The sequence below is a fragment of the Pteropus medius genome, unplaced genomic scaffold (assembly GCF_902729225.1).
Source record: "Pteropus medius unplaced genomic scaffold, Ma_sr-lr_union100, whole genome shotgun sequence".
Lineage (NCBI taxonomy): Eukaryota > Metazoa > Chordata > Mammalia > Chiroptera > Pteropodidae > Pteropus > Pteropus medius.
Window position 1 is genome coordinate 26,154,302 of NW_024351073.1, and position 24,848 is coordinate 26,179,149.

The following is a 24,848-nucleotide window of genomic DNA, read 5'->3' on the forward strand; positions in this document are numbered from 1 at the left end:
CGCACTCCACCCCTGGCCCCAGCCTGCCCTTCCTCTCAGCCCAGGACCTGACCCAGCCTTCTCCCATGAACCTCAGCAGCACGATTTGGCCCATTGAGCTCTCACGGGTGACCATCCCTCCCCTCTGCACACCTGGTCCCATCTCCACAGCCTGCCCCACGTGCCCATTCCCTTCTCCCTTGATGCCTCTGCCATGTCCGCCGCCTTCTGCCTGTGGCCGCGGTGCTCCAACCGTGTGTGTCGACCGGCCACCCGCCTCGGGGTGCAGGGCTGCCCGTGAGCCGCTGTGCCTGTGTGAGTTGTGGGCTGCGGGCAGAATGGGGCTGGGGGCTGGCAGTTCGCGGAGCTCACCCGGCCTGTGCTGGCACCCAGGCGTCCCCAGGCTGACGTGGCGGCTGCTGTGTCCCACCTCACGTGTGCGAAGCCGTGGAGCCCACGCTCTGCGGTGCTGGCTCTCCTCTCTTGGTGCCGTGGGGGCCACCATTGTGGCCGGTGTGTGTGTCCGTGCGGGGGCCACCGGCGTCCGCACACGGCGGGGCTGCCCGAGCCGCCCCGGGGCCCACGTGGCGAGGACCCCTGGGTTCCCCAGATCTGCAGCTGCGGTCCCTGCGGCCACCGCGATCCCAGACACTGGCAGCGGGTGGCCCGCCCGCCTCCCGCTCCGGGCCCCGCAGGGAGTGGCCGTGTGTGGCGGGTGTACCTGCACTTGCGGGCTGTGCGCGTCCCCGAGCTGCGGGGCACGGATGCGCTCGTGCCCAGGGCCTGGCCACATGCTTGTCTGTCTCTGTCTGGCTGCCCTGCCCTGCCCGTCGTGGACCCTGAGATGGGCCGCACCGGTTCCCAGCGAAGATTCCGCCTCCCCGGCCGCTTGCCTCTTCACGCCTGGGGTATTTTCAGTGGACCAAGTTCTTCGTTTTAACCATCTCTTTAGGGGCAGCGATGCTCGTGCCCTGCGTGGTGGGACTCCCCGCCCCGAGGACGGCAGACGCCCCCATGCCCTGCCTTCCCTGCTTGGACCCACCACGAACCCAAAGCCCAGGAGCCGGGACTCAGTTTCCCTCCCCGTGTCTAGTGCGTCCACCTGGCTCCAGTCACTGGATGTGCTCTTGGCTCTGCGGGCGGGGCTGCCTGGGCCACACCCGGCGCGCCTCGTGTGCAGGTCCGTCCCGGGCGGTCTTCCGTCCCTCTGGCTTGGTCCCTGCTTGTGCCGGGACCACACGCCACACGGTCTTCACTTCCGGAGCCCCGCGTGGAGTCTTGAGAGGTACCGGCGGGGATTCCCGCTGTGTCCCTCCTGGACCGCGGCCTCTGCGGGTGAATTTTAGGGTCGGCGCGTCCGGTGCCCTGACGAAAACGTTGTTGGAGTTTGGATTTGAACTAAGTCAAAGCTGTGGATGTGCTTGGGGACCAGCGACACCTTTGCGTATTCAGATTTTATCCGTTGCTTAGACCTTTTGTTTTCCGGTGGCGTGCTTCGTTCTCTGGGTCGATGGCTTGGCTTGCCCGTCTTCTGTTCGATTTACTCCTATGTGATCGCGATTTCGTCACAGTATTTTCGGTGGTGCTTCTAGATATTTCTTATCATCCGCTTTTGCTGCTGCATGGGAATAACGGATTTCTACTTGTTGGCCATGCGTCCAGGGAGCTCGCTGAGCCCACTCATGGATTCTGATCATTTCCCTGAGGGTCCTTTGCATCGCGTCCATACACAGTCATAGAAACTCCATGTAATGACGGTTTTGTTTCCAATTTTTATGGCCTTTATTTTCTTTTCTGTGCCACTGTCCTGACAGAGTGACTAGCCATGGTGATAGCGGGCCAGGCACCCCCATCTCATTCCAGTTTGAAAAGCTTTCAGTGCCTCATTGTTAAGTGTCACGGTTTTCGTAGTTTCTTGATAGGCACCCTTATCCTGTTAAGGAATTTCCTTCTTTCTCTGATTCGCTAAGAATTTTTTGGTGAATAGATGCTGAATTCCGTCAAACGCTCTGCCAGCGTTTATTAGGGTGATAACAAGGCTTTCATCCTTGGTTCTGCGAGCGTGATGAATTATCCTGATTCGTGCTAACACTAAGCCGAGCCGACGACCCTGGCAGGAGCCCACCTGGGCTGCAAGGTGTCGACCCTCTTTATCCATCACTGGATTCGGCTTGGTAACATTTTGTTTAGCATTTTTGCATCTATGTAAGTGACATTGGCATAAAATTTTCTGTCCTTTTTACACCTCATCGGGCTTGGGCACCACATTACTTTGGTCTTATAAACGATGGGTGGGGGGGTCCCAGCTTTGTCTCTTCTCTGGCGGAATTCACAGGGGATCGACCTTCTCTCTCCTTTCGATATAAGGTAGAACCTGCTGGGGAAGCCGTCCTGGCCTGGGGCTCGCTTGCTTCGCGTTCGTTTGGCTTTGTGAGAAGAGTTTTAAGTGAGGATTCAGGCACTTAATTATAAGAATAGTTCTTAAAATAATTGTACCTATTTCTTCCATTACGGTTCGACAAGGTGGCTTTTGTTTTGTCTTGTTTTTAGGACTTCGTGTATCTCACTAAAATTATCATGTGTTTTGGTCTAAAGTTGTAGGTAATATTTCCGTAGCTGTCCGGGCCCTCGGAGTCTGCAGACTGCCAGGGGCCCCGCTTTCTGTTTCCGGCATTGTGTGCGTTTCCACCTTCCCTTCATTTTTCTTGCTTCATCTCCTCAGTATTGATCAGTTTCATGAGTGCGTCAAGGCGCTAACTTTCGATGCTGTTGGTCCTCTGTATTGTAGATTTGTTTCCTAATTTGTTAATTTTTGCATTTATTTTTATTTCTGTTGTTTTTGTCCTTAATTTGCTGAGGGTTTTTCCTCACTTCGTAGCTGTCTGCTCAGCTCCCCGATTTTCGCGTGAGTGTGTGTGTGGTGTGTGTGGTGCACTCACACCCTCATGGGGGTGCGCGCACGTTTCCACCTCATCCGGGTCTTTTCCTTCGGGTGCTTCTGATTCACGAGTTCTTTGTAAGCTGTGTTGACTGCTCTGCTTTTAAACCCGTCCGCTGAGTCCTGAATTTTGGTTTCTGTATTTTTCAGGGCCAGAATTTCGAAGGTGTTGTTTTTTCAGAGCTGCCGTCTGCGTTTTCATAGGTCTCGGTCCCCGGCTGGGATGCCCGTCTGGCCGCTCGCTTCCCCGCACAGGGCGTCCCCGCCGCGGCCGGAGCGCAGGGCGGGGCCAGGCGCCAGCGGCCGGGGGGACCCTGTGCCGCCTCCGCTGTCTCCGTTCTGGGCTCTCGGCGCCTCTTCCCCTGCGTGCGCCTGGTTATGTTCTGCTGCGCACTAGATAGTGTCATCGAAACATGTCCACAGATATTTGGAGGTCTTGGATGACAGTCTCTTCCTCTAGAGAGTGTTTACGTGTGTCCTGCCGGCTTCTCGGGCCCTCGCAATCCAGTGTCTCCTGAACGCGGTTGTGGGTTGAGCGGACTGGCCCCCTGCCAGCTCATCCTGAGTCCCAGGCGCATCCCCTGGGGCCACATCTGTCAGGCAGCGCCCGGCCTGAGGAGACGCACGGCCGGCCTGTGCCGGGGCCTGACTGGTTACCTCTCTCTCCCCTGTAGCACGTGGGTGTGCGAAGGAAGAGGGTGCCCTGTCCACTCTGCCCGGCCTCCGTCACAGGAAGCAGGAGTGTGGCGTCTGCATCTTCTAAGCGCCCAGGTGGATGGCCGGGCTGAAAACTGCTTTGCTGCCTCTGGGCTGGCCGGTGGCCGGCGGCCGATGGCCGGCCGGTGCAAGGCCACGTGGAGGACGGCGCCTTGCAGGGGGACGCGGCCACGCCCACTGGATGCCCTCGCACCTGCGCGGCTCCCTCCGCGTCTCCTCTCCGGCCCCGCCGGTCCTGCGGCTCCGGCCCTGACCATGGGCGCGGCCGGCCTCCCCCTCCGCCGCCTCGGGGCAGGGACCTCCGAGGCCCGAGGGCACGACATTGCCCGCTGCGCGCTGGCCACACTGACCGGCGGCCCTCTGTGCCCAGGTGCGTCGCCGTCGTGCTGTGCTGGCCTCGCGTGCTCTCCGGCCAGCCCTGGGTGCCTCTCCAGGCCGAGGCCGCCTGGCACCTGCGTGCCGTCCAACCAATCCCTCAAGCCGCCCGTCAAGTCGCAGAAACTTCAATTTACCCCGCCCCCAGTGAGCGTGCGCCCAGTCCTCCCTCTGCTCCGACGGCTCCACCCTGGGGCCGGAACGGGTGTCTCAGAGGACAGCGGTCATGGGGCATCCCCTGCCCAGCGCCCGTCCTGGCTTGGGTAACCCCCGGGGGCCTCTGAGATCCTGGGCCCTCGGCCAGCGCCCGCTGACCTCGCCACCTGTGGGCCTTTCTCGTGCCCTCTCTGGGGGAGGGGCTCCCCGTCTGGTGTCACCTGTATGGTGTGGGGCTCCTGGCGCTGCTGTGACGAGGGACACGGACGGGTGGCTCAGTGCAGAAACTCATCCCCTCCTAGCTCTGGGGCCAGAAGTCCAAGGTCAAGGCGACCCCGGGCCACGCCCACTCTGGAGGCCCCGGGGCGGCTCTGCAGCCTCTCCAGCTGCCCGTGACCCTGGCGTCGCCGCCGCGTCTGCTTGGTCTTCACGTCTGTCCCCTCACGTCTGTCTCTCCTGTCTCATAAGGACGCTGCTGCCTTTGGGCCGGCGCACCCAGGCCTCGTGCCCACGCCTGTGGCTCAACCGCGCCGCAGACGCTTCACCCCTGCGTGGGCTCCGGGCGAGGCCGGGGTGCACCCAGCTCAGGCTGCCATGCGCCCGCTACACTTGTCCCCTCCGGGCCACCAGGCCAGTGCAGGCCAGGCCCCGCCCTCCACTGGGTCCTGTGGGGCATGCAGGGCATGGCTGTGCCGAGGGAGGGGTCGGAGACTAGAAGGTTCTAGCGTCTTCGCCTGCCCCCGGGGCACTCCTCAGGAGAGGGCAAGCAGCAGACTGGCCAGGCGGACCCCATCCTGTCAGCGGGGTTCCCTCCGGCCCCGTCCGGCAGCGCCTGCGTCCTCTGGGACTCCGTCGGTCCCGCCCGGTGGCTCGGGCTCCTGCCGGGCGCTCCGCTGGCAGAAGCCCTGTGTCGAGCGGGCGTCTCAGCCGGGCCAAGCTGGTCTGGGGGCCGCTCTGAGGACCTCGGGGGTCCCCAGGTGGGCGGGGGGGAGTCCCAGCCCCTCCCCCCTGGTCCACGCCCTGGTCCACTCTGCCCCTTGTTCTGCTACCGAGAAATCGCGTTTGACCACGAACGGCACAGCGAGGCACGACCTGGTCTCCGGCCGCTCCGACCATGAGGACCTACATCTCGCTCGGAGAGCCCGGTGCGTTGGGGCCTCCGGACTTGGGGACTGGGAAGGCGGGTGCTGGGGCCACGTTCTGTGCCGGGCTGAGGCTGGGGACCGTCCCCGCATGGTTGGCAGGAATCGTAGGCTCAGAAAAAGCCGCTTTGTCCGGCTCCGGGAGGCTCTCGCCGCCTGGGACGGCCCTCGGCTGAGACGAGTGGTCATTCATATCAAGTGTCCTGGGCAGCCACAGGGCGGGTGGCCGTGTCGTGATTGAAAAGGCCACGCTGTGCTCGAATGGACTCAGCGCTGAGGCGGGGGCAGTGCTGGGCTGGCCCCTCGGCCTTCGGGCCTTTGATGGCCTTTGTTCCTTGGGCTGTGGACAGGGAGGGGTGGGCTGTGCCCACGCCGGGTACAGGACCAGGACCGACACTCCTAGACCCCAGGCTGGGTCTGAGCCTCTGCTGGGACGGAGTGAGGAGGCAGGATGAGCCGGGCGGAGCCAGCCCCCTCCGGGCTTCAGGCCACTGTGGCCTGAGGGTCTCCTGCACACGCCCGGCACCCAGAGAACGTCACTGTGGAGGGCCGAGGTCAGGGTCTGTGCGGGCCAGACAGATGGCATAGCGAGCAGAAGGTGCCCCTGGACCCCTGGGCCCTGGGCCCCCTGGAGCACTTGTGCCTGTACCTTATCTGGGGGCTGTTGCTGTCACCCCGATCCCCTCGCCCTCCGGGCCGGCGTCGAGAGCAGACCCTGATGAAGCCTCTGGGCTCGCCGAGTTGGCCCGCTAGCCCCAGAGGCTAGGCTGGGGGGAGATGCCGCTGCCCATGCTGCTCGCCCTGACCCCGGCACCGGTCTGGAGCCCCCTGGTCCCATTGAGTCCAGCGGCCACTGTGCCAGAGCCTGCAGGCAGGCACCCCCAGAGCTCACAGCCACTCGGCCACCCTGCAGACCGCAGGAGCCCCACGGCAGGCCCGGCACACGCCAGCCCACGGCCCGCGGGAATGCTGGCTCTTCCGGGCCCGCAGCTTCTCGCATGGAGCCCGTGCCTCGCATCAGGCCGGTGGGCCCGGGACGCTCCAGGCCTCTGTCCTGCCCTGGCGGAAGGCACTGCCCCGACTGGTCGGGTGTTGGGTGTCAGGGTGCCGGCGGCACCAGGTTGCCTCTCAGAGGCCCCACCCAGCACACAGGCATCGGCTCCCTCTGCTGCCCGCTGTCCCAGGGGCCCTTGCCACCTGCAAGGTAGGCCTGTGGCTGCGTTGTCACCCACCAGCAGACATACAAACTCCCGCAGACCACAGTGGACGCTGCCCAGCCCAGCTCGCCACACACATTCTAGGCCCCCTCGCCTGGCCCACAGGCGCCCGAATCCCGCAGGCACCCGAACCCTGCGGCCCCCTTCTGTTTAAACGGGCGCTTCTCAGCGGGCTGTCTCCGTAACCTGGGTACGAGAAGGTTCTGGAGTTAAGATCGCGAGATACCTCTGGGGCAAGACACCCCCGCCGGTTAGTCGGCAAGGGACATGGCCCTGCTGGCGAGCGTGGCCCCCTGACCTGGTGTCTTCCCCTCCACAGGGGTCTTTGTTCCACTGGGCAGGAGCCCAGGTGGCCTGGGCGGGGAGGGGTGGGTGTCGGGTGGAGACTGAGTCAGGCAGGACAGAGCCGTGGGAGGCTGGCTGTCCCGCTGCTCCGAGGCTCCCAGGACCAGGGGACAGCAGGAGGGTCTCGCGTGGCCCCAGGATGGGCAGCATGGGGGGGGTGCACAGTCCTCTGTGAGCTCCGTGTCCCCTGCGGCAGGCCCTGCCCCCCGCCCCATGCAGCCTGTCGGCCCCACCTGCGCGCTCTGCATGGCATCTCTGGCTGCACAGTGTTGGCGCAGCTTGTCCACAGGTCCTCGGTCCAGCAAGGCTCGGCCATTTGGGTGCACCACGTGCCTGATGGGGCGGACTGCGTGTGGCGATGCCTAGTGTGCCATGGACAGTGTGCCAGGAGGTGGAGGGGCTGGAGGGCACCTGGTTACGAGGTACAGGAGAGTGGGTCCAACTGGTCTGGTCAGACTGCAGGTGGGGGTGTAGGGGCATTGGGAATGGGGTGCTGAGCGTGGGCCTGGGGGAGCCCAGGCGCGGAGGTGATTCACACCTAGAAAGCAGGCAGACACCCCTCTTTACATTCAGGGCACACGCGTGTCCTGTGCAGGAGGGGACCAGGAGAGCACAAAGCTGCTGTCGCTGCCACCTTTAAAATCACACCTGGCCCTGTTCTGGGCCTCATTGCTACTGGACCTGCCTGTCACAGACACCTGGCCCTGCTCCTGAGACCACCTGGCCTCTCACAGACCTGCCTGCTCCTGGACCTGGTATGCTCTGAGACCACCTGGCCCTGCTCTGAGACCACCCTGTTATAACTCTGGACATACCCTGCTCTGGACACACCTGGCCCTGCTCTGAGACACACCTGGCCTATCACAGACCCCACCTGCCCAGCTCACAGAACACACTGGCTGTTCTCAGACCTCCGGCCCCCTCCTGAGCCTGTAATTGCTCCTGAGACACCCTGCCCTGCTCCACAGACACACCTGGCCCTGCTCTGAACCTACCCACAGCTCTGAACCCACACCCTGGCCTCTTCACCAGACCACCTGCCCCCACTCACAGACACACCTGCTCTGCTCAGACACACCTGGCCCTGCTCAGATACCTGCCCCGCTCAGATGCACCTGCCCCGCTCACAGACACACCTGGCCCTGCTCACGGACACCTGGTTCTGTTGTAGCACATGACTGACGTGAATTTTCAGTCTTGGTCTGGACACTGTGTGCTTATGACATGTGACAACTGTGATTGTCACCTGTTGAAGTCTACCCTGTGTCACCATTTCTGTGGGTTTCACTTCAGGCAGTGAGGCCTCATGCAGGGTCCAAGGACGGCCATTCCGGAGCGGGGACCTGGCCTGTCCGTTCCCGTGACGGGTGGTGTCCTGGGTGATGTGGGGCCTGAGGGACAGCCCGGTGTTAGCGGTGGGATGGTCCCCAGAGCCCAGGGGACACTCGAGGGGCAGGTGTCCCGGCCTGGGTGGGGTCACCTGGCAAGGCTGCTCTCTGGGCACCGCACGCCCCCGCCGTCTGTAATTCCACCCTGTACCCCGTCCTCTCCAGCGCCTTTGAAAATGCAAACCCAGTAACACAGCCTGTCCCCACACCCAGTGTGAGTGCTCAGTGGTCCCCTCCTGACCCCTCTCGGACAGTGTCCTGCCTCGGGGAGCCTGGCCGGGGCTGCCAGCTCACGCAGGCCCGGACGTGCTCCCTAGCTTGCCTGCCTCCCCCCTGCTCCTCCTGCCAGGTTTCAGAGCTGAGGGACACGGATGGGGTCCCACAGGGAGGGCCTTACAGCGGGATGCTCGGCCAGAGAGCCAGGGACAGGGAGAGGCAGCTCTCATCCTCCCACCCAGGCCCCCCGTGGCCAGCAGGAGAGGGGTCCCAAGGGAGCCCAGCTCTCGTGTGGGGAGGGAGGTCCCGCCTCCCTGTCAGCATGTCACAGGTGTGTCCCTCAGCTTCTGGCAGCCTCCCTGCCCCTCCCCCTCGACCCGCAAACATCCCAGAGTCTGGGGTCTCCCCAGGGGAGCAGCCGAGAGAGGAGCAGGAGGGAGACTGGGCTTCCACGGGGAGCTGATTTATCTCACATGGAATAAACCGGGACCTGACTCCCGGGGACTTTCCCGAGCTGCCGGCAGTTCTCACGCCTGGCAGGGACGGGGCCTGCTGTGACGTCTGCCGTCAGGTGGAACGATGCCTGGTCACACCTGATGGGCCCCCCCGCCTACCACACGCTGACCTGTGCCCTGTAAGGGGAATCTTGGCCACGGAGGGGTCAGCTCCCCTGGGGTGCAGGACACACACCTGGGGTGCAGCACACATCTAAGAATGCGGCCCACACCTCCGAGGTCCTGTTTAATGCTGCATTTGCGGGGTGGACATTTTGACGTCTTGGCAGCCACTTCCGCTAAGGGACACCCTGCCCCTCCCTCTCTGGGCCTCGGGCAGCCTCTCCCAGGCTGGCCTGGGAGCCCTGCGATGCTGACGGTCACTCACGGCCTGGACAGCCACCGCCCGCCCTCTGCGGCCGCGGGCCCGGCGGGGTGGCGTAGCGTCCGGGGTGAGGGGTGCACCCTCAGACCACCTGCAGCGCCGCGGCTTCGTGCGGCTCCGCCCGCGGCCCGGCGCCCGCCACCGCGCGGGACAGGGCTTGCTAACCCCTTCCTCAGCGCTTCTCCCTGTGAGCAGGGCCAGGTGTGCGGAGGCTGGCTCCCCAGGTGCGGGAGCCGGGGCGGCCCTTGCTGCCTGCTGTCCCGTGTCCCTCATTCTCGGTCCCGGGAGCTGGGCTCTCACCGAGCCCGCCCCACGGGCCTGAATCCGCGTGTCCGTTCCGCGCGTGTCCAGGGCATGTCACGTGGCTCGCGTGGCCTGTGGCGTTGGCGGGGCCTCGGCCCGCCACACGCGGGGCTGGCGACCGGCCCCCTGGAGAGCTGGCCGCGGGACGCTGGGGCGTGGGGCGCGCGGAGGGCGTGACCGGGCCTCCCACGCCAGAGGCAGCTCTCCTGGTGGCACTTGGCATGTTTTCTCGTCACCTACACCCAGCCTGTCGAACGCGTGGGTTCGCAGCGTCAGGTTCTGTCCCGCGTGCGTGCTCCCGTGTCCTCACGAGCTGACACGCTTCTAGCGGTGTCCTGGTCGCTGTCCTTCCTGGGCACCCAGCGCTGTGGGCGCCGGGCAAGTCGCAGCGGCGAGCGCTCCACGCCCGCAAGAAGCTCCTGCTTCAGACAAAGAAATGGTGTCAGCGATAAGCCGGGAAGCAATTCCACAGACACCTGCCACCTGCTGGCCCTGCCTTGGCGCCTCATCCCCCGGAGTGGGAGCACTCCCGCGATGTGCCCGCGCCCGGCCCCCACTGGCCCCCGCCCCCCGACCCCCCGCTGGCGCCCGGCAGGAAGCCGGACTGCCGATCTGACCTTTCGCTTGTGCTGGTGGCTCTCCGTGTCGGGTGTCCCCGTGGGACCTCAGCAGCAGCGGCACTCTCTGTGCCAGCGCAGAGGAAAGGGGATGGTGGGACCGCGCCCACAAGGCCCCGAGAACACCCACTTCAGGGGTCCAGGGCATTCGACTCCGACTGTGGGGAGCTGGTAGGACCTCGGGGTGGGCAGAGCCACCAGGACCGGCCATAGCGCCTGGCCCGTCTCTGACTCGCTGGCATGGAGGGGGCAGGTTCTGGGGCCGTCCGCGAGCGGCAGCTGCCCATGGCCCCCACGGCCCCGTCACACCTGGCACCCATCCCGAGTTCTCTCCTCTGGCTGAGCCGCCACAGCCGTCCGTCCTCAGCGAGGCAGAGATGCAGCCCCCAGGCTGCTGCTCTGGGAAGCCGCTTGGGAGGGACCCAGGGGCCCGGCCCTGGCCACCCACCATGAGCAGGAGGCGGTGGCATTGTGCTTAGCCCAGCCCTGTCCTAACTCCTGTTGGAGGCGCTGGCCCCTGTCCTCAGCGCTGCCCCCATCCCACCCCGGGACCCAGTGTGCTGTTGGGGTTCAGATGCCTCCCAGGGTCCCAGAGGCAGAGACTGGGGCAGGCCAGGGCGGGCTCCCTGAGCTCGCGACGGGGCTCGTGGCGGCCCCCCACGCATGGTGCCCTCACCCTAGGCCTGGCGCGGCTGTGCTTGGCCCATCGAGTTCCTGGGCAGCCACCCCAGGGTTTCCCTCTGCCACCCACACTGGGGTAGCAGACTCAGCCTCGAGGTGGGGGCAGCAGCGTGACTGATTCTGGAACCCCCTCCCTGAGGACGCGTCATGCCATGGAGCCGTGGTGGGGAGGGACAGCAGGGTGCTGACACCCCGTCACGGGGGCACCGTGTCCAGCAGCCTCTGCTGCAGCTGCCGGGTAGGGGTTCTGCTCCCCCGCCCCGTGTGTGGGGCTCGACTCTGAGGGGTCCCAGGGACCCTGCCAGCCTCCTAATGTGGGGGCGAGAACAGTAACCCCTCTCTCTCCTCCTTCTTCTCCCAGAAACATGGCCGACAGCAAGGCCAAGCCTGCTAAGGCCACCAACAAGACACCCCCAAAGTCCCCAGGGGACCCCGCAAAGGACAGGACAGCGAAGAGGCTGTCACTGGAGTCAGAAGGTGCTAGTGAGGGGGCGGCCGCCGCAGGCCCGGAGCTCAGTGCCCTGGAGGAGGCCTTCCGGCGCTTCGCCGTGCATGGGGACACCAGGGCCACCGGGAAGGAGATGCACGGCAAGAACTGGTCGAAGCTGTGCAAGGACTGCCAGGTGATCGACGGGAAGAACGTGACCGTCACCGACGTGGACATCGTCTTCAGCAAAATCAAGTGAGTGCGCCTGGCTGGCTTGTGCGGAGCCAGCACCCCGAGGCCGCCCGTCAGGGTCCACGGCGGGTGGTGTTTTAATGGCCCGTGAGGGCGAGAGATGCCGCGGGGTCTTTTCCTTCTCAGAGTCAGACACCCGGGAGTTGGAGCCAGAACATGCGTGTCAGGGCGGGCCCAGAGCCCAGGCGGGGACACTGCCCTGCCCCACAGGAGCTGCGATGGGTCTTGGGCGGCCGAGTCAGAGAGGCGGGCATCTGTGCTGAGCCGTCAAGCCTGTCCCTACGGTGTGACCGGCATCTCGCTCGCCCCTGCCTGCCAGCCCTCCACGGGGAAATCACACGTGAGGAGTGGATGACAGACAGTGAGCACTCGAGTCTGCACCTGTAACTCGGTGACCTTGAGCAGGGCGCTGTGCTTCCTCTGTGCATGCGTGCGCCTGTGAGCACACGCGTGCACGCGTGCTGATGTGTGCGTGAGTGCGTGTGCACGGGCGTCCACACATCCTTTCCAGCCATGGTCGCCCCCCGCCCCTTCCTGTTCTGCCCGGCACCTCTGAAGCACGAGGACTTTCTCCTGCCGTCTGCAACCCGTGCCCACCTGGGAAAATTCAGTGTCCCCAAGGCCGCCGAATGTTCAGTCTTCTCTGCCTAGGTTATGCTTGCTGCTGGAAAATGTCTTTATTTCAGCTGAGTTTTGGCCCGTGTCCATTGCAGTCAGTGTGATTCCTTAGCTGCGTGTCCCCGTGACCTCGGCACCCTGTTGGCAGCCTGGCCCCTCCATCCACCCTGCCCCTCTGAGCAGTGGCAGCGAATGCTTTCCTTTGTGTCCCCGGAGGCTGTGACTTCATGTCACCACGTTGCTTGTGAACGTGTGCTTGGGCATATCTCCCTCACGGTGAGGTCTCCCTGGTTCACTGCTGGACATACCATCCTGACAGCCACCAAAGCTGAGAGGCAGCCTCACCCCCAGTCACTGCGGAGCCACAGGCTGGAATTCCTAAGGTTGGCTCAGTCCCCCTGAGTGGGAGCTTGCCCAGGGTGGCTGGGACAGAGTAGAGGTCAGCCCAAATGTTCCCCAAGGGCCAGCCATCAGGACCCAGCAATGGGGCCCAGGAGACAGGGACATTGCCGTCTCACCTGGAAAGGTGGAACCAGGTGGATTACTACAATCAGACCAAAGCCTCCATGACACTGTAGACGGAATGTGGGAATCTGGCTGCTTCCTGCGAGCCGGTGCCTTCCCAAGGTCCAGGGTTAGAGGAGGCTTTGGGGCCAGGAGGAGGAGGAAGAGGTGGGGGAGAAGAGGAGGGGAGGAGAGGAGGGGAGGGGAGGAGGGGGAGCAGCAGCTGGCGCCGGGACTGGGATGGGGCCCAGCGTGCTTCCTCCCTTTGGCTCCCCAGGCAGGTCCTCCAGGCCCTCAGCGTTGGCCTTGTAAACCCAATGTGTTCGAGAGACAGGACAGACCCAGGGGCAGAGGAGCCCCAAGAGCTGAGTCTGCTGAGAAACATTCTAGAAACCTGGGAGGGAGGCGAGATAAGTGGTGTGTCCAGGGGCAGGCCACCTCACAGGGAGCGTCGAGGGTCCCGCGTCCTTGGCGCTGGCCCAGGCTGCTGGGCAGCTTTTCCTTCCCTTGCTCTTAGCCCCTTTTGCAGTTGAGTTGCTTTTAGGCTACAGTGTGAAGGCACGTGCACATGTGTGCACACAGGAGCTCACAGCCCCCCCATGCACGCATGAGCTTATGCAGGCACGTGCACGCGTGTGCACACAGGAGCTCACAGCCCCCCCATGCACGCATGAGCTTATGCAGGCACGTGCACGCGTGTGCACACAGGAGCTCACAGCCCCCATGCATAGGCAACAAGGCACGTGCACACGATAGTGCACAGAAACTCCACAGCCCCATGCTGCGCGCAGGCTTAACCGAACACTTTGATGCCATGTGTACACACTGAGGCTCTAGCCCCATGCATGGGCTTATGCAGAGCCGTGCATGCGTGTGCACACAGGAGCTCACAGCCCCCCATGCACACATGAGCGTATGCAGGCACATGCACGCGTGTGCACACAGGAACACATGCAGGCACTGTACACATGTACACAGCTCACGCAGGCACATGCACACATGTGTACACGGGTCACAGGCCCCCACATGCACACGCACAGACAGGCATGATGCATATCTGCACACCAGCACATGCACACTGGTCGAACTGCAGCTCTCCACACCCTGCAGGGCATGTACTCTGGACAGGCCCCGAGACCCATGTGCAGGAGGCGTGTGTGCTCACTCACCTGCGTACCCCTGACCCAGGGGTGCTGGGTCACAGGAGTGAGTGGGCACTAGGAAGGACCCTATCTGCTCCCAGGGCTTTTCCTGGGAAGCAGGATGTCAACTGCTCGGACACTTAGGGGTCCCCAGCTCCTAGAGATGGCAGGCTCCCCACTGTGGATCCCAGGGCTATCTGGTGCCCCTGGCACCTTGGCCTCAGCTTTCTGAGGGGGCTGCAGAATGGGGGACTAGGCGGCTGTGGCCCCAGCCCAGTGAGGGGTTATGGCCACCGCCCAGTTAAGAGTGGCCTGTGGCAGCTGCTGGAGCCCGTAGAAGGGAGCAGGCAGGTCCCCATGACTGGGTGGCTTGCTGGACACGTCACGTGGGGCAGGATGGCGGGGGACTCATGCTCTCGTCCCTGGGATGAGAGAGGTGGTCAGTGCCGTGACGACGTCGCTGGAAGACAGGGTCTGGGTAGGTCTGGGGTCCTGCAGGACAGGCAGTTTGGTGGCAAGCCCGCTCTGTTTAGGGGCGGTTGCCAGGGCTCGGGCTGTGACGCCAGCTGGGGTATCTGCTGCCTTTGTTTAGGTCCTGTCACCATGGCAGCGCCTGTTTGTTTTGATGTTACTATGTGTTAAATTTTAAACAAATTTCTTGCGGCTTATACCAGGTCTTGATTGAGGGCTATTGTTACCTAGACAAAGACGCCTGTCCCCTCCCCACCCCAAAGGGTGGGCGGTGGTCAGTCTGAAATAGTAATTAGACAGGACTGTGTGCACAGGCGGGAGTGTCAGCCGACAGCACAGCCGCGCAGGGGGCAGGCACTGGGGGCCCCGCCCTGCAGGTGGACAGGCCAGGCCCAGGGGCAGAGGGTGGAGGGTGGGGGTCTCTGCTGCAGCCTCCCCGCCCCCGCCCCCGTCCCCCTGCTGGGTGCCATGTTTGCAGAGCAAACGGCCTGTTCCCTGCAACACCCATGCTGGGAGACAGCTCAGCCACTGTGTCGGGCTTCTGGGCCCCAAGTTAGGAGGGAGCAGGCAGGAGGGGCTCCCGGGGGCCTGTCCCCGGAAACCTGCTCCGTTCTCGCCACACGCGTCACAGCCTCACCACGACACGTGAGAACTGCCTGAGCCAGGACTTGGGGCTCGGGAGTAACCGGCCTGAACCATGGCGCCTGCCGAGCACGCTCAGTGCGGCGCAGGCCTGGGACCCCATCGCAGCGTGATCGTGAGGTGGGGGTACCGCAGGAGGGGCTGGTGGAGTCCGCAGAGCTCTGCACAGGATGTGACACAGTGACCCCGAGGGGCTGGCGGCAGTGTCTGCTCAGTGCCCCGGGGATCCCCACTCCCCTCTGCTCCTGGCAGGGACCTGCACCTCCCACACTGGGCCCTGCTGCCTGCAGCCCCCCTCCCCACCCGGGGTGCACCCAGCCCCGTGGCTGTGGTGGCGTCCTGCGCTGCAGCTCCCTCTCGTGGCCACCCGCGGCAACGCAGGACGTCCAGTGGCTTCCACCGTGAGCCTCAGCGACCCGCCCCTCAGGGCGAGTCCAGACCCTGCAGCCCCCACCGGAGCCCAGCCCAGGCCTGCCCGAGGCACACACGAGATCAGGACGGTTTCTTGCTTAGGGGAAGTAACGAATGTGGGGGTCACAGCTCGGGGCCCTGCGTACCCAGACCTGAGACCTGAGCGCGGTGCTCAGCGCCCTCGTCGTCCGCTCGTCGGGCGCATCTGGTCTGGGGCTCTGGTACGGCTGGGCCTGGCGGGCGGGGCTGTCAGCGGGGCTGGGGAGGTGGGGTGGTGTGTGCGTGTGTGGTGTGTGCGTGGCCCGGGCAGGCGTCTGCCAGGGGAGCCCAAGCACAGCGAGCAACTGTCCGGCAGGGCTCCCCGCTCGGACTCTCATCAGTGCCTTAGGTGTCCCCCTCAACACCCCACTTCCTGTTCACACTGGTGTCCTGGTCCAGGCTGCCCTCTAAACAGGTCACGCGGTCCCAGCTGCTGCTGGCTGAGGAAGCTGGGGACATGCAGCACTTGCGCCGCCCCGCCCTGTGGACCCCACAGGCTGGCCTTGGCCTCCCAGAGGGGCCCCTGGGAGTAAGCCCCGTGCAGGTTCGTGCTGGGGCTGGGCTGCTGGTCACTGTGAGCCCTCCCAGGCGCACTGGCCGAAACCTGGGAGCCCTCGAGGTGTTGGCCCTGGAGGCACACGTGTCTGCCTTCGGTCTGGGCTGGCCTGTGGGGCCCTGTGACCTTCAGTAGCCAGCTCGGCGCCTGCCTGCCTTGAGCTGGGCCTGGGAAGCGGGGTGAAGCCCCAGCTCATTGGACCTTGTGTGTGTGGTGACCCCGTCGCTGCTGGGCCAGCTTTCCAGCAGAATGGAGCCTTCTGAACAGGCGCTGGTGGGACCAGGGAGGCCCGGTGTGGGGACACCGCCCTCTGTGCACCTGGAGAACAGGCTCGCTCTGTGTGTAGAGCGCCAAGTAATGTGGTCGTGCCTCAGGGGAGGGGGAGACTGCCATTACCACCCTCAAACTCCCTGGGGACTCTCAGCAGCGGGGCACTGTGTGCCCTGGGGAGGGTTCCAAAACCCACTCAGCGGTCAATATGGGGACATGTGGGGACACCTGGGCTGGCCTGGCAGAGCGGGCGAGTCAGGGCCCTGGGCCTGTGCATCTGCCCAGTCTGAATGTGGCCTCTGACAGGAGCCCCTGCCGGCACCCCCACCCCAGCCCGAGTGACTCACACTGGCAGTGCCTGGTGCCGAGAGGGCTGTGTACCCCCGTGGCTGGTCACTGGGCTGGCCGCCAGGCCTGGCGTCTGCATGCCACCCCGGGCAGCCCGTGAACAGGAGATGGGCGTGCCTGGGACAGCCCAGGACAGACAGGCCTCCAGGCTCTGGAGGTGACCCCCCAGGCCGGGCCAGGAGGGGCAGAGAGGCTGTGCGTACACTGGTCCAGGCCGTCGGGCTGAGGGCAGCTGCCTGGAGTGGCCTGGCCGCGGGACCCCGGTCAGTTTAGTTTGGCACTGCATATTTCGGTGCGTTTGTGGGTGGCGAGGCCAAGAGCTTCAAGGGGCAGAGCCCACCGCCAACACGGAGTCTGATGAAGCCCTGTGTCCACCACATCACCCAGCCCTGCCCTGTGGTCGTCAGGACAGACGCCGTCAAGACAGACAGCTCTGAATACTCCCCATCTCTCCTCTCATGTGGCCTCTGCTCGGCTCTCTTCTAACCAGCGACATGTCTCGAGACACACGTGTAACGTGCAAGTGAATCCTCGCGTGTCTGTGGACGTGCCAAGGTGTGTGTCCGTTGACCGCTTTAAGACACCGGGCGCTTCTGGGTTTTGGTGACGATGAGCAGAACTGTGACAGACAGGTATAGCCTGTGAGCTCAAGTTTTCATTTCTCTTGAGAACCAGGAATGGGGTGGTAGGGCCGTGACCTTTAAGAAATGGCCAAAGTGCCTTCCACAGTGGACGCCATGCTGCATCCCCACCGGCTGCGTGGGGGCACCAGCGGCCCCTCATCCTCCCAGCCTCTGAGCCATCATCTTATCCCACGGGCATGCAGCACGTCCCTGGGGACAGACGACGTGCAGTCTCCACGTGCTGGTTTGCTCCTAACAGACCTTCTGACGAAGTGTCTGGCTCAGATACGTTGCCCAATGTTTTACGTTGAGTTTCTCCTTATCATCGACTCTTAAGAGGTTTCTGTACCTTTCCGGCGTGGCCCTTTTTTGAGCTGACTTCTACAGCTGGTGCAAGGCTGGGATCGGAGCTCTTTACACGAGTGGCATTCTCCCGTCTCCGCTTGCTGAAAATACGATCCTTTCTCCACCGAAGAGTCCGCTCCCTTGTCGAAACCCTCATGCGTGGCCCGTTTCCAGCGCTGGCCTGCGCCGTGTGTCTGCCGCTCGTCTCGTCCCCATGGCAGTCGGGTGGCTTGGGCTGCTCTCCCTCCCGCGGCAGAAGCGAGGTGGGCTTTCTGCGCCTGTCCCGCCCGTGCGCGAGCCTCCTCCACACCATCTGGTTTTGAAACACTGGATTATCCAGAGACGATCCGGTCAAAGTGGCAAAAATATTAAAATTATGAAAGGTGAAGAGCCAGTGCAGAGCCTCTGACGCCTCCGTGGGGACCTCTGCTGTGACGGGCGCGGGCCCGGCGGTGCTGGGGCAGGGCCCGGGGCCCACCTCGCCGGGCATCTCGGGGAGGGCGTCCCTGTGTGGTAGCGGTGACACGCAGACTGCCTGCGGAGGCCCCAGGCAGGACTGAGGTCTCGTCCTTGTGGTCTGGATCCAACAAGCTTCTCACCCTAATTTTCCTTTGAAAGTCCCTCCCTGAATGGAGGCCACACACATGCCCCATTTAGAGCCGGACGGCGGCTGTGTTCCCACGTCCCGGTGATCGTAAAGGATGTGCTTCCTTTAAGCTTTTTTCCGAGACAGTTTGTATTTGCTACTGTTGCCGGTGACGACCGACTGCTGGGCGTAAACACTGCGGGCCAGGGCCCAGGCGGGGCGTTCCGCGCTGTCACGTTAGACCTGCTTTCTGGTGAGGCAGAGAGGCGGGGTGGGGCACGCCCGGTCCCTGGGTCCCCGCCAGCGACGGCCAGTGTCCCTGAGCCCTCTCTCCCCGCAGAGGGAAGGGCTGCCGCACCATCACCTTCGAGCAGTTCAAGGAGGCGCTGGAGGAGCTCTCCAGGAAGCGGTTCAAGGACAGGAGCAGCGACGAGGCCGTGCGGGAGGTGCACAGGCTCGTGGAGGGCAAGGCCCCCATCATCTCCGGGGTGACGGTGAGCAAGGCGGGTCCTTCGGGGGGCCTGGCCCGGGAGGTCGGGGACGGATGGCAGTGGCATAGCCGGGATGGGAGCCTTGACCCCGGGTGCGGGCCGACCCGGGCCGCCTCCCCAGGCCCAGAGCCAGCGGCAGTGGACAGGAGCGCTCGGGCCCCTTCGCTTGGAACGTCCCCTCTCTGGCTCCACGCCCCTCCCTCCCCCTGGGGTTCAGCTGCAGTTAACCCCTCTCCTGTCCTCCTGCAGAAGGCCATCTCGTCACCCACTGTGTCGCGGCTCACGGACACGACCAAGTTCACGGGCTCCCACAAGGAGCGCTTCGACCCGTCGGGCCGGGGCAAGGGCAAGGCCGGCCGCGTGGACCTGGTGGACGAGTCGGGCTACGTGCCGGGCTACAAGCACGCAGGCACCTACGACCAGAAGGTGCAGGGGGGCAAGTAGCTGCCCGGGCGGGGCCCTCCTCCGCGCCGGGCCGCCTCGCCTCACACTTCGCCACATTCCCCGACTCACTGGGGCAGAGCTCAGCGGGGCGGCTCCCCTCCGACCCCACGTGGCCCTGGAACTCACGGACCTTTCTCTAACACACCTGCCTTGTCCTGTGCCGGGAAGTCGACAGATCGTCATTTCCGAAGTGTCTCCTGGGACCAGACTACACAGGCCACCTGGTTTGCAGGCAAAAGGGGTGCTTTAAAGGAGCGGGTGGGACGGACCCTGACCGGCAGACCACGCCCCAGGCGCCATGAGGGCAGCCTGCGCTAACACTAACCAGCAGCAACAGTGAGGTGAAGTGAACCCTGAACAGGACACAGCGGCGTCTGCGAGGGCTCCATGCAGCTGTGGGACACACGGGTGCACGCTTGCACACATGCTCACACATGCTCAGGCATGCACACTCATGCATGCACTTACACATGCTCACGCACACACGTGCCCACTCATGCATTCACATGCTTACACACGCTCATGGACACGCATATACGCTCACACACACACATGCACACATGTGCCTATGGACCAGATCTGTGCTAAGTGTGGTCACGTAAGCGAAGCCTGGGTGCAAAGGAAGGTGAGCCAGTCAGAGATCGCACCTCAGTGGACCAAAGGAAAGAGGTAGAAGTTTTCAAAATGGAAACTAAGGATGGGTCATATTTCCTTCTGCTTTTTTTCTTAAGAAGAAGAAACGGAGACTGTTTATTCTCAGAACGGATCCGGGAAGACTTAGAATATCCTGTTCTGTGGCTCTCTCTGCCGCCCCTGCATCATCTCCAGGCCACAAGACCCCGTAGGCTCTGCGGCTACCCCGCAGGCGGCGCGTGAGGCCCCGGCTCCTGCTCTGGACTCCGGGCCTCGAGGCTGCGGGTCACGTGACTGCTCCCCCTTCGCTTACAGCGCGGCCTGGACCTCTGGGCTCCAGGCTCTGCTGTTAGTTCGGCCTCTCTGGACTCTGCCAACCCCAGGCGCGGGAAGCTGCATAACAAAGCCAGGCCAGGGAGGCCCCCATCCAACAACTTTTGCTGGGGTTTGGTGGCACTGTCACATGACCGTAAGGCAACACATCCACTTGCACGAACACGGCCAGAGCCTGGTGTGTGGCCTGCTAGGCCATGTGTCCTGGAGCCCACAGCCGCCTCAGGGAAATGCCTCCTGGAGGCCGGCCACCCCGGCCACTGTCCTGCACCCCTGGTCCTGGACACGTGGCCTGGCCTGACACTGCTGTGGCACCCACCTGCTGCCTCCCTGAGCCCAGAAGGCACACTGGTCACTGCCGGAGCCGGAGCAGGCCCCTCATCTGCCAGTGTTCCCAGAAGATGCGGCCCCTCTAAAGTGGCTGTCTCTCCCAGCCCCCTCATGTAGCCCCCAGGCCTCGACTCTCAGATGGCGGTGGCCTCCGCAGGCAGCGCCATTCACAGGGTTTGGGCGCTCACAGCGTGTGGCATTAGAACGGAGGAAACGATGGAGCGCAGGTGCTGAGTGTCACTTAAAGGGCATCGTCTCTCTGCTGTCTCGAGTTTCTAACTTGGGAACCCTGAGGTGCCTAACGAGGCCTGCACTCCACAGTGGAAAAGGCAGGCAGGCAGGACGCCAGCCCCGCCCTGCGCGCGTCCTTCCCCGAGGCTGGACCTCCGCCTGCTGCTCAAGGGCGAGAGCCACCACGGGCGGCACCTCCGAAGGCAGCTGAGTGTGCCGCGTTCCTTGACGCCAAAATCATCACACACCACAGCCCTCGCGTTCCATGCCAGCTACGTCTTCATCGGTGGTCACAGAACAGGCTCCGCCCCAGGGCCCGGAGGCACTGCCAGGGACATGGGTCTCCCGGTCTGAGGCTGCTTTTCTCCTGCCGTGAACAGCCCGGTCACCACCGTCACAGCCAACGTAGCACAGACACTGGAACCCAGCAGGACCCTGGGGACTAAGCATGCACACCAGCAAGGGCATAGGGGCAGAGTCCCCACGCCACAGCCTGTAGAAGGATGGCTGTCACCTGGGCCTGCCATGGACACTGGCCCTTCTCAGCCCTTCCTCGCCCACAGGACACTGGCGAGGTGCCTGACACCGGGACACAGCCGTCCCGGAGCGCGGTCTTCAGGCGAGGACAGCCCCCTCCACGAGGCCTGCCCGGAGCGCGCTGGAAAGTGGGGTCTGAGCAAAGCCGCGTGCGAGCCCGAACAGGCGGCGCGGCCGACGCCACCGTCACGGCTGCTCCCCGCCTTCCGCCCCAGGACGGGGGCCCCTGGGCCCCGGCACGGCTGGACAGTAACAGTTGTCCACGTCCGCTGACCTGGCTGCAGCGCTCCCCTTGTGTTTTGTGGATGAGGATCGTGACACAGCTGCTCCCCCTGGTGGCCTCCCCGTGCCAGCCCAGCGCGGGCAACTCCCGCGCAGGCCGGGCCCCTGACCACATCCCCAGGTCCCTCGGGCCACGCAGCGCTGCAGTCTCCCTGCGTCCCCTGCTCCTGCCCAGGCTTGGCCAGGCGCGCGGTCCAGGACGCCACCTCCTCCGGTCAGTGTGGCTCTGCACACCCACGTCGCCATCTGTCCTCGTAGATCACCTGCTGCATCCGCTGTGTCTGTGCGTAGCCTGAGGACACACGACACTCGCGTGGACAGACTGCAGACACGGTGCGCGCCTCGTCAGAGCTGACGACCGCGACACGGCAGGGTGGGCGTTGGTGCCGCGCGCGCGCGTGACGGGCCAGCTTCCATGAACGGTGGCTACAGCGTCTGCTTGTGACGGGAGACGCTGTGCAGTAGGCTCCCCAGGAGACAGGGACAGACGGGAGGGCACCCAGGGGACAGGACAGGTTCTTAGAGGAAGCCACCTGGGTGACAGGGCACGTTCTGAGGGGAAGACACCCGGGAGATGGGACAGGTTCTTGCAGGGGAGGACACCCAGGTGACAGGACCCATTCTGAGGCGAACACCCAGGTGACGGGACACGTTCTGAGGGGAGGACGGTGCTGACGGCGTCTGAACATCAGGGAGAAGAGGAGGAGCTGTCTGAGGACGCAGATCGCGCCAGAACACCTATTTATTTCTATTTAATGCCTAGGAAAAGCAGGCCGTGGTCAGCAACTCGGAGTTAGGTTTACCATAATTGGAGTCCGTTAAGTTTAAAATATAACAAATGACGTATATTTATCGTGAAGTATTTTTATACCTAAGAGCCCTGGGCTTAAGTTTCGAGACAGATGAAAAGTGCAGTGGGGGCGACGCGCGGGGACGATGCCGCTGGGGCTGCTGGCACCGCTTCCTGTCTGCACTGCCCCGTCTCTAGGCCCCAGTGGCCGAGAGCTCCAGGAAGGCCACTGTGTCCGTCTGACCCGCGGAGTGGACACAGAGCCAGCAGGCAGAGGCACACACACTCCAACACCCTGGGCCGGCAGTCACCCGGTTCGCTGGATAAAGTTAATGGCACAGGCCGCGCTATCTGGCCCTTCACAGAAAGGCCCTCGAGGACCCAGTTTGGCCCATTTCCTCCTGGAATTTATACACAAGCTGGCTACCCCACCCCTTCTTACAGCACACGCCACACAGGGACACCTTATTGTCACCTGTTCAGGTTGACAGTTCAGCCGTACTGTGAAAATGACCAACACTGACCCTGAAAAGCTTCCCTCCACTGACCACTGCACACTCGGTGAAACCTGGCGGTCAGGGCCATGGCCTCCATGGGCGCATGGAGGACGTGGCCTGGGCATGCCAGGCAGTGGTCTCCGCGCTCAGAGATGCTTTAGTTAACTCTCTCTCTTCTTTTAGACTCTTGAAAAACCGAACCAAGCCAAACAACAGAGGAAACCCGCACACCTTAAAAGAAACTTGAAAGGGACCATATGCTACTAGTTTGTACTAAGTTTTTTTCAGGAAAGGGAAATAAATTTATACATGCAATATATTTTTGCGCTGTTTTATTAGTGTTGGAAGTGCTGAGTGTATCACTTGATCGGCGACGGGTAAGTGACGGTGACGTCAGGGGTGTCCCGACTGAGGCTAGACCCCACCACCCAGGACGTCCGTGGGCGGGTGGCCCCACTCCCCCGGCAGCGGGCGCGGCGCGGTGTCCCTGCTGGAGTTTCTGTCAACGCCCGGCTCGCAAGCCTTTAGTGAAGCGGCTCGTGTCTGTCTGCATGTCGCCCTCCTGTGCTCGCTGCTGCTAACCCTGTGTGTCAGTTGGAAAAGTGATAAATAAAGGCGTTAAACTGTGGCTCTCTTGTCCGCAGTGTGCCGTCTGTCCCAGCAGCCACACACGGGCACTAATGCCTAACACGGGACAGGCCCTGGGAGGGGCCACAGGAAGTGGCAGAGCCACAGCTCCCAGGGCCGAGAGCCTCATGTCACCTCACCCGAGAGAGCCTTTCGCTTCCTCACTTCGGCGACCACTGACCCAGCCCGGTGAGGAGCAGGTAGACGGGCATCTGCTGTGTCCAAGGCCTGGTCTAGTGCTGGTGCAGTTCTGCAGGGGGCCGGGTCTAGACCCGGGGGGACCAGACACAGACTACGCTACAGACAACCGCAGCAGCCCCAAAGGCGGCACGACGCCATCGAGTAACCGCCAACCTGAAACCTTAGCCTAGCCCCGTGAAAGTCTTCAAAAACGAAGATAAAATGCAGGTATTTTAAAACTGTAGCGAGAACTTCCACCCACGGACGTTCGTGAAATTCTCAATGCAGAAAGAAAGAGACCACGGACGGACTGTCTGAGACAGAGGAAGGAACGTGGAGCGAAGACTCAACAGTCACTGCAAACAGCGACTGTGCAGCATCGCCCGTGAGATGGCGAAACCCATCGCAGACGGAGGCAGACGGTGCACGGACTGACGTGCTGACGGCTGACGCGTGATGTCAGGTGTGGGCAGAGGGCGAAGTGCACATGAACGTGTTGTAATAACACACCAGGAGCAGGACACAGCTTCCGAACTAGTAGAAGCGAAATGCTGAATGATCGAAAGTCTGAAAACAACAGCAGCAGACGGGGAAAAAAATCACAGAATAGAACAAACAGCACAAAATAAGATGGCAGATTAAAGCTAAAGAGCATCGGTTCCATGTGCCGGAAAAGCAAGACGAAGAAACACAGAACAAGAAAGCTGACAACATTCTCAAGCCAAAGTGCTGTCAGTTTCAGAATGGCTAAAAACAGAAAGGTAAGAGCAGAAATTGAAAACAGAGAAAGGAAATGAAGACCAAGGACGGTCCTCTGGAAAGACTGATCAACCCGACCGGCTTCTGGTGGAGGGAACAGAGCCCGACCACCACTGAGAGCGGCCGGGGGGCGTGGAAGCTGGGCCGAGAAGCAGATGCCCGAGAGCAGAGTCAGCAGGGCTACTGGAAGGCAGTGCTCGTGAAGGGCACAGGGAAGACGAGGAGCAGAGAGGCCTCCAGACCACGATCAGGTTTGACCAAGCCTTGCCGGCCTATGGGGGCGCCTCTGGAGGTGGCCTGAGAAACGCGAGGCCGGGCAGGAAGGCCAGGCCCTTGGGCTCACCTGCTCGGTCGCTGGCCAGGGCCCATACGAAAGCTGAAGCGCGGCCCAAGGCCACGAGCAGCGGACGGTTATCTCTTACTTGCATTCGTTCCCCTGAATGGCAAGGTCTTGCTTGAAGGGCCACACTGCCCTCCGTCTCTGCCACAGGGACACAACTTCAAATGCTGTTAAAGCTGAATATTAA

The 24,848-nt window shown here is 63.1% G+C and overlaps 2 protein-coding genes and 1 long non-coding RNA gene across 5 annotated transcripts in view; 1 reads left to right on the forward strand and 2 right to left on the reverse strand.

Moving 5' to 3' along the window:
* Positions 1–23,074, forward strand: part of TPPP (tubulin polymerization promoting protein) — a 28,315-nt gene extending 5,241 nt beyond the window's left edge. Inside the window, exons 2-4 of the mRNA XM_039842858.1 lie at positions 11,315–11,635; positions 18,528–18,681; positions 18,928–23,074. Coding sequence (XP_039698792.1) covers positions 11,319–11,635; positions 18,528–18,681; positions 18,928–19,122 — 666 coding nt within the window. The 5' untranslated portion in view covers positions 11,315–11,318 and the 3' untranslated portion in view covers positions 19,123–23,074. The remainder of the gene's footprint in view (positions 1–11,314; positions 11,636–18,527; positions 18,682–18,927) is intronic.
* Positions 9,862–24,848, reverse strand: part of CEP72 (centrosomal protein 72) — a 59,737-nt gene continuing 44,750 nt past the window's right edge. Inside the window, exon 12 of one of the 3 annotated variants that reach the window (XM_039842850.1) lies at positions 9,862–10,074. In XM_039842850.1, the coding sequence (XP_039698784.1) occupies positions 9,888–10,074 (187 nt within the window). In that variant the 3' untranslated portion in view covers positions 9,862–9,887. The remainder of the gene's footprint in view (positions 10,075–24,848) is intronic. The other 2 variants (XM_039842851.1, XM_039842852.1) reach the window with 2 other exon arrangements.
* Positions 23,073–24,835, reverse strand: LOC120586312 (uncharacterized). The gene is made up of 2 exons (XR_005648690.1): positions 23,523–24,835; positions 23,073–23,338 (listed from the first exon to the last, which is right to left on the reverse strand). It is a non-coding gene; the product is annotated as an uncharacterized LOC120586312 (long non-coding RNA).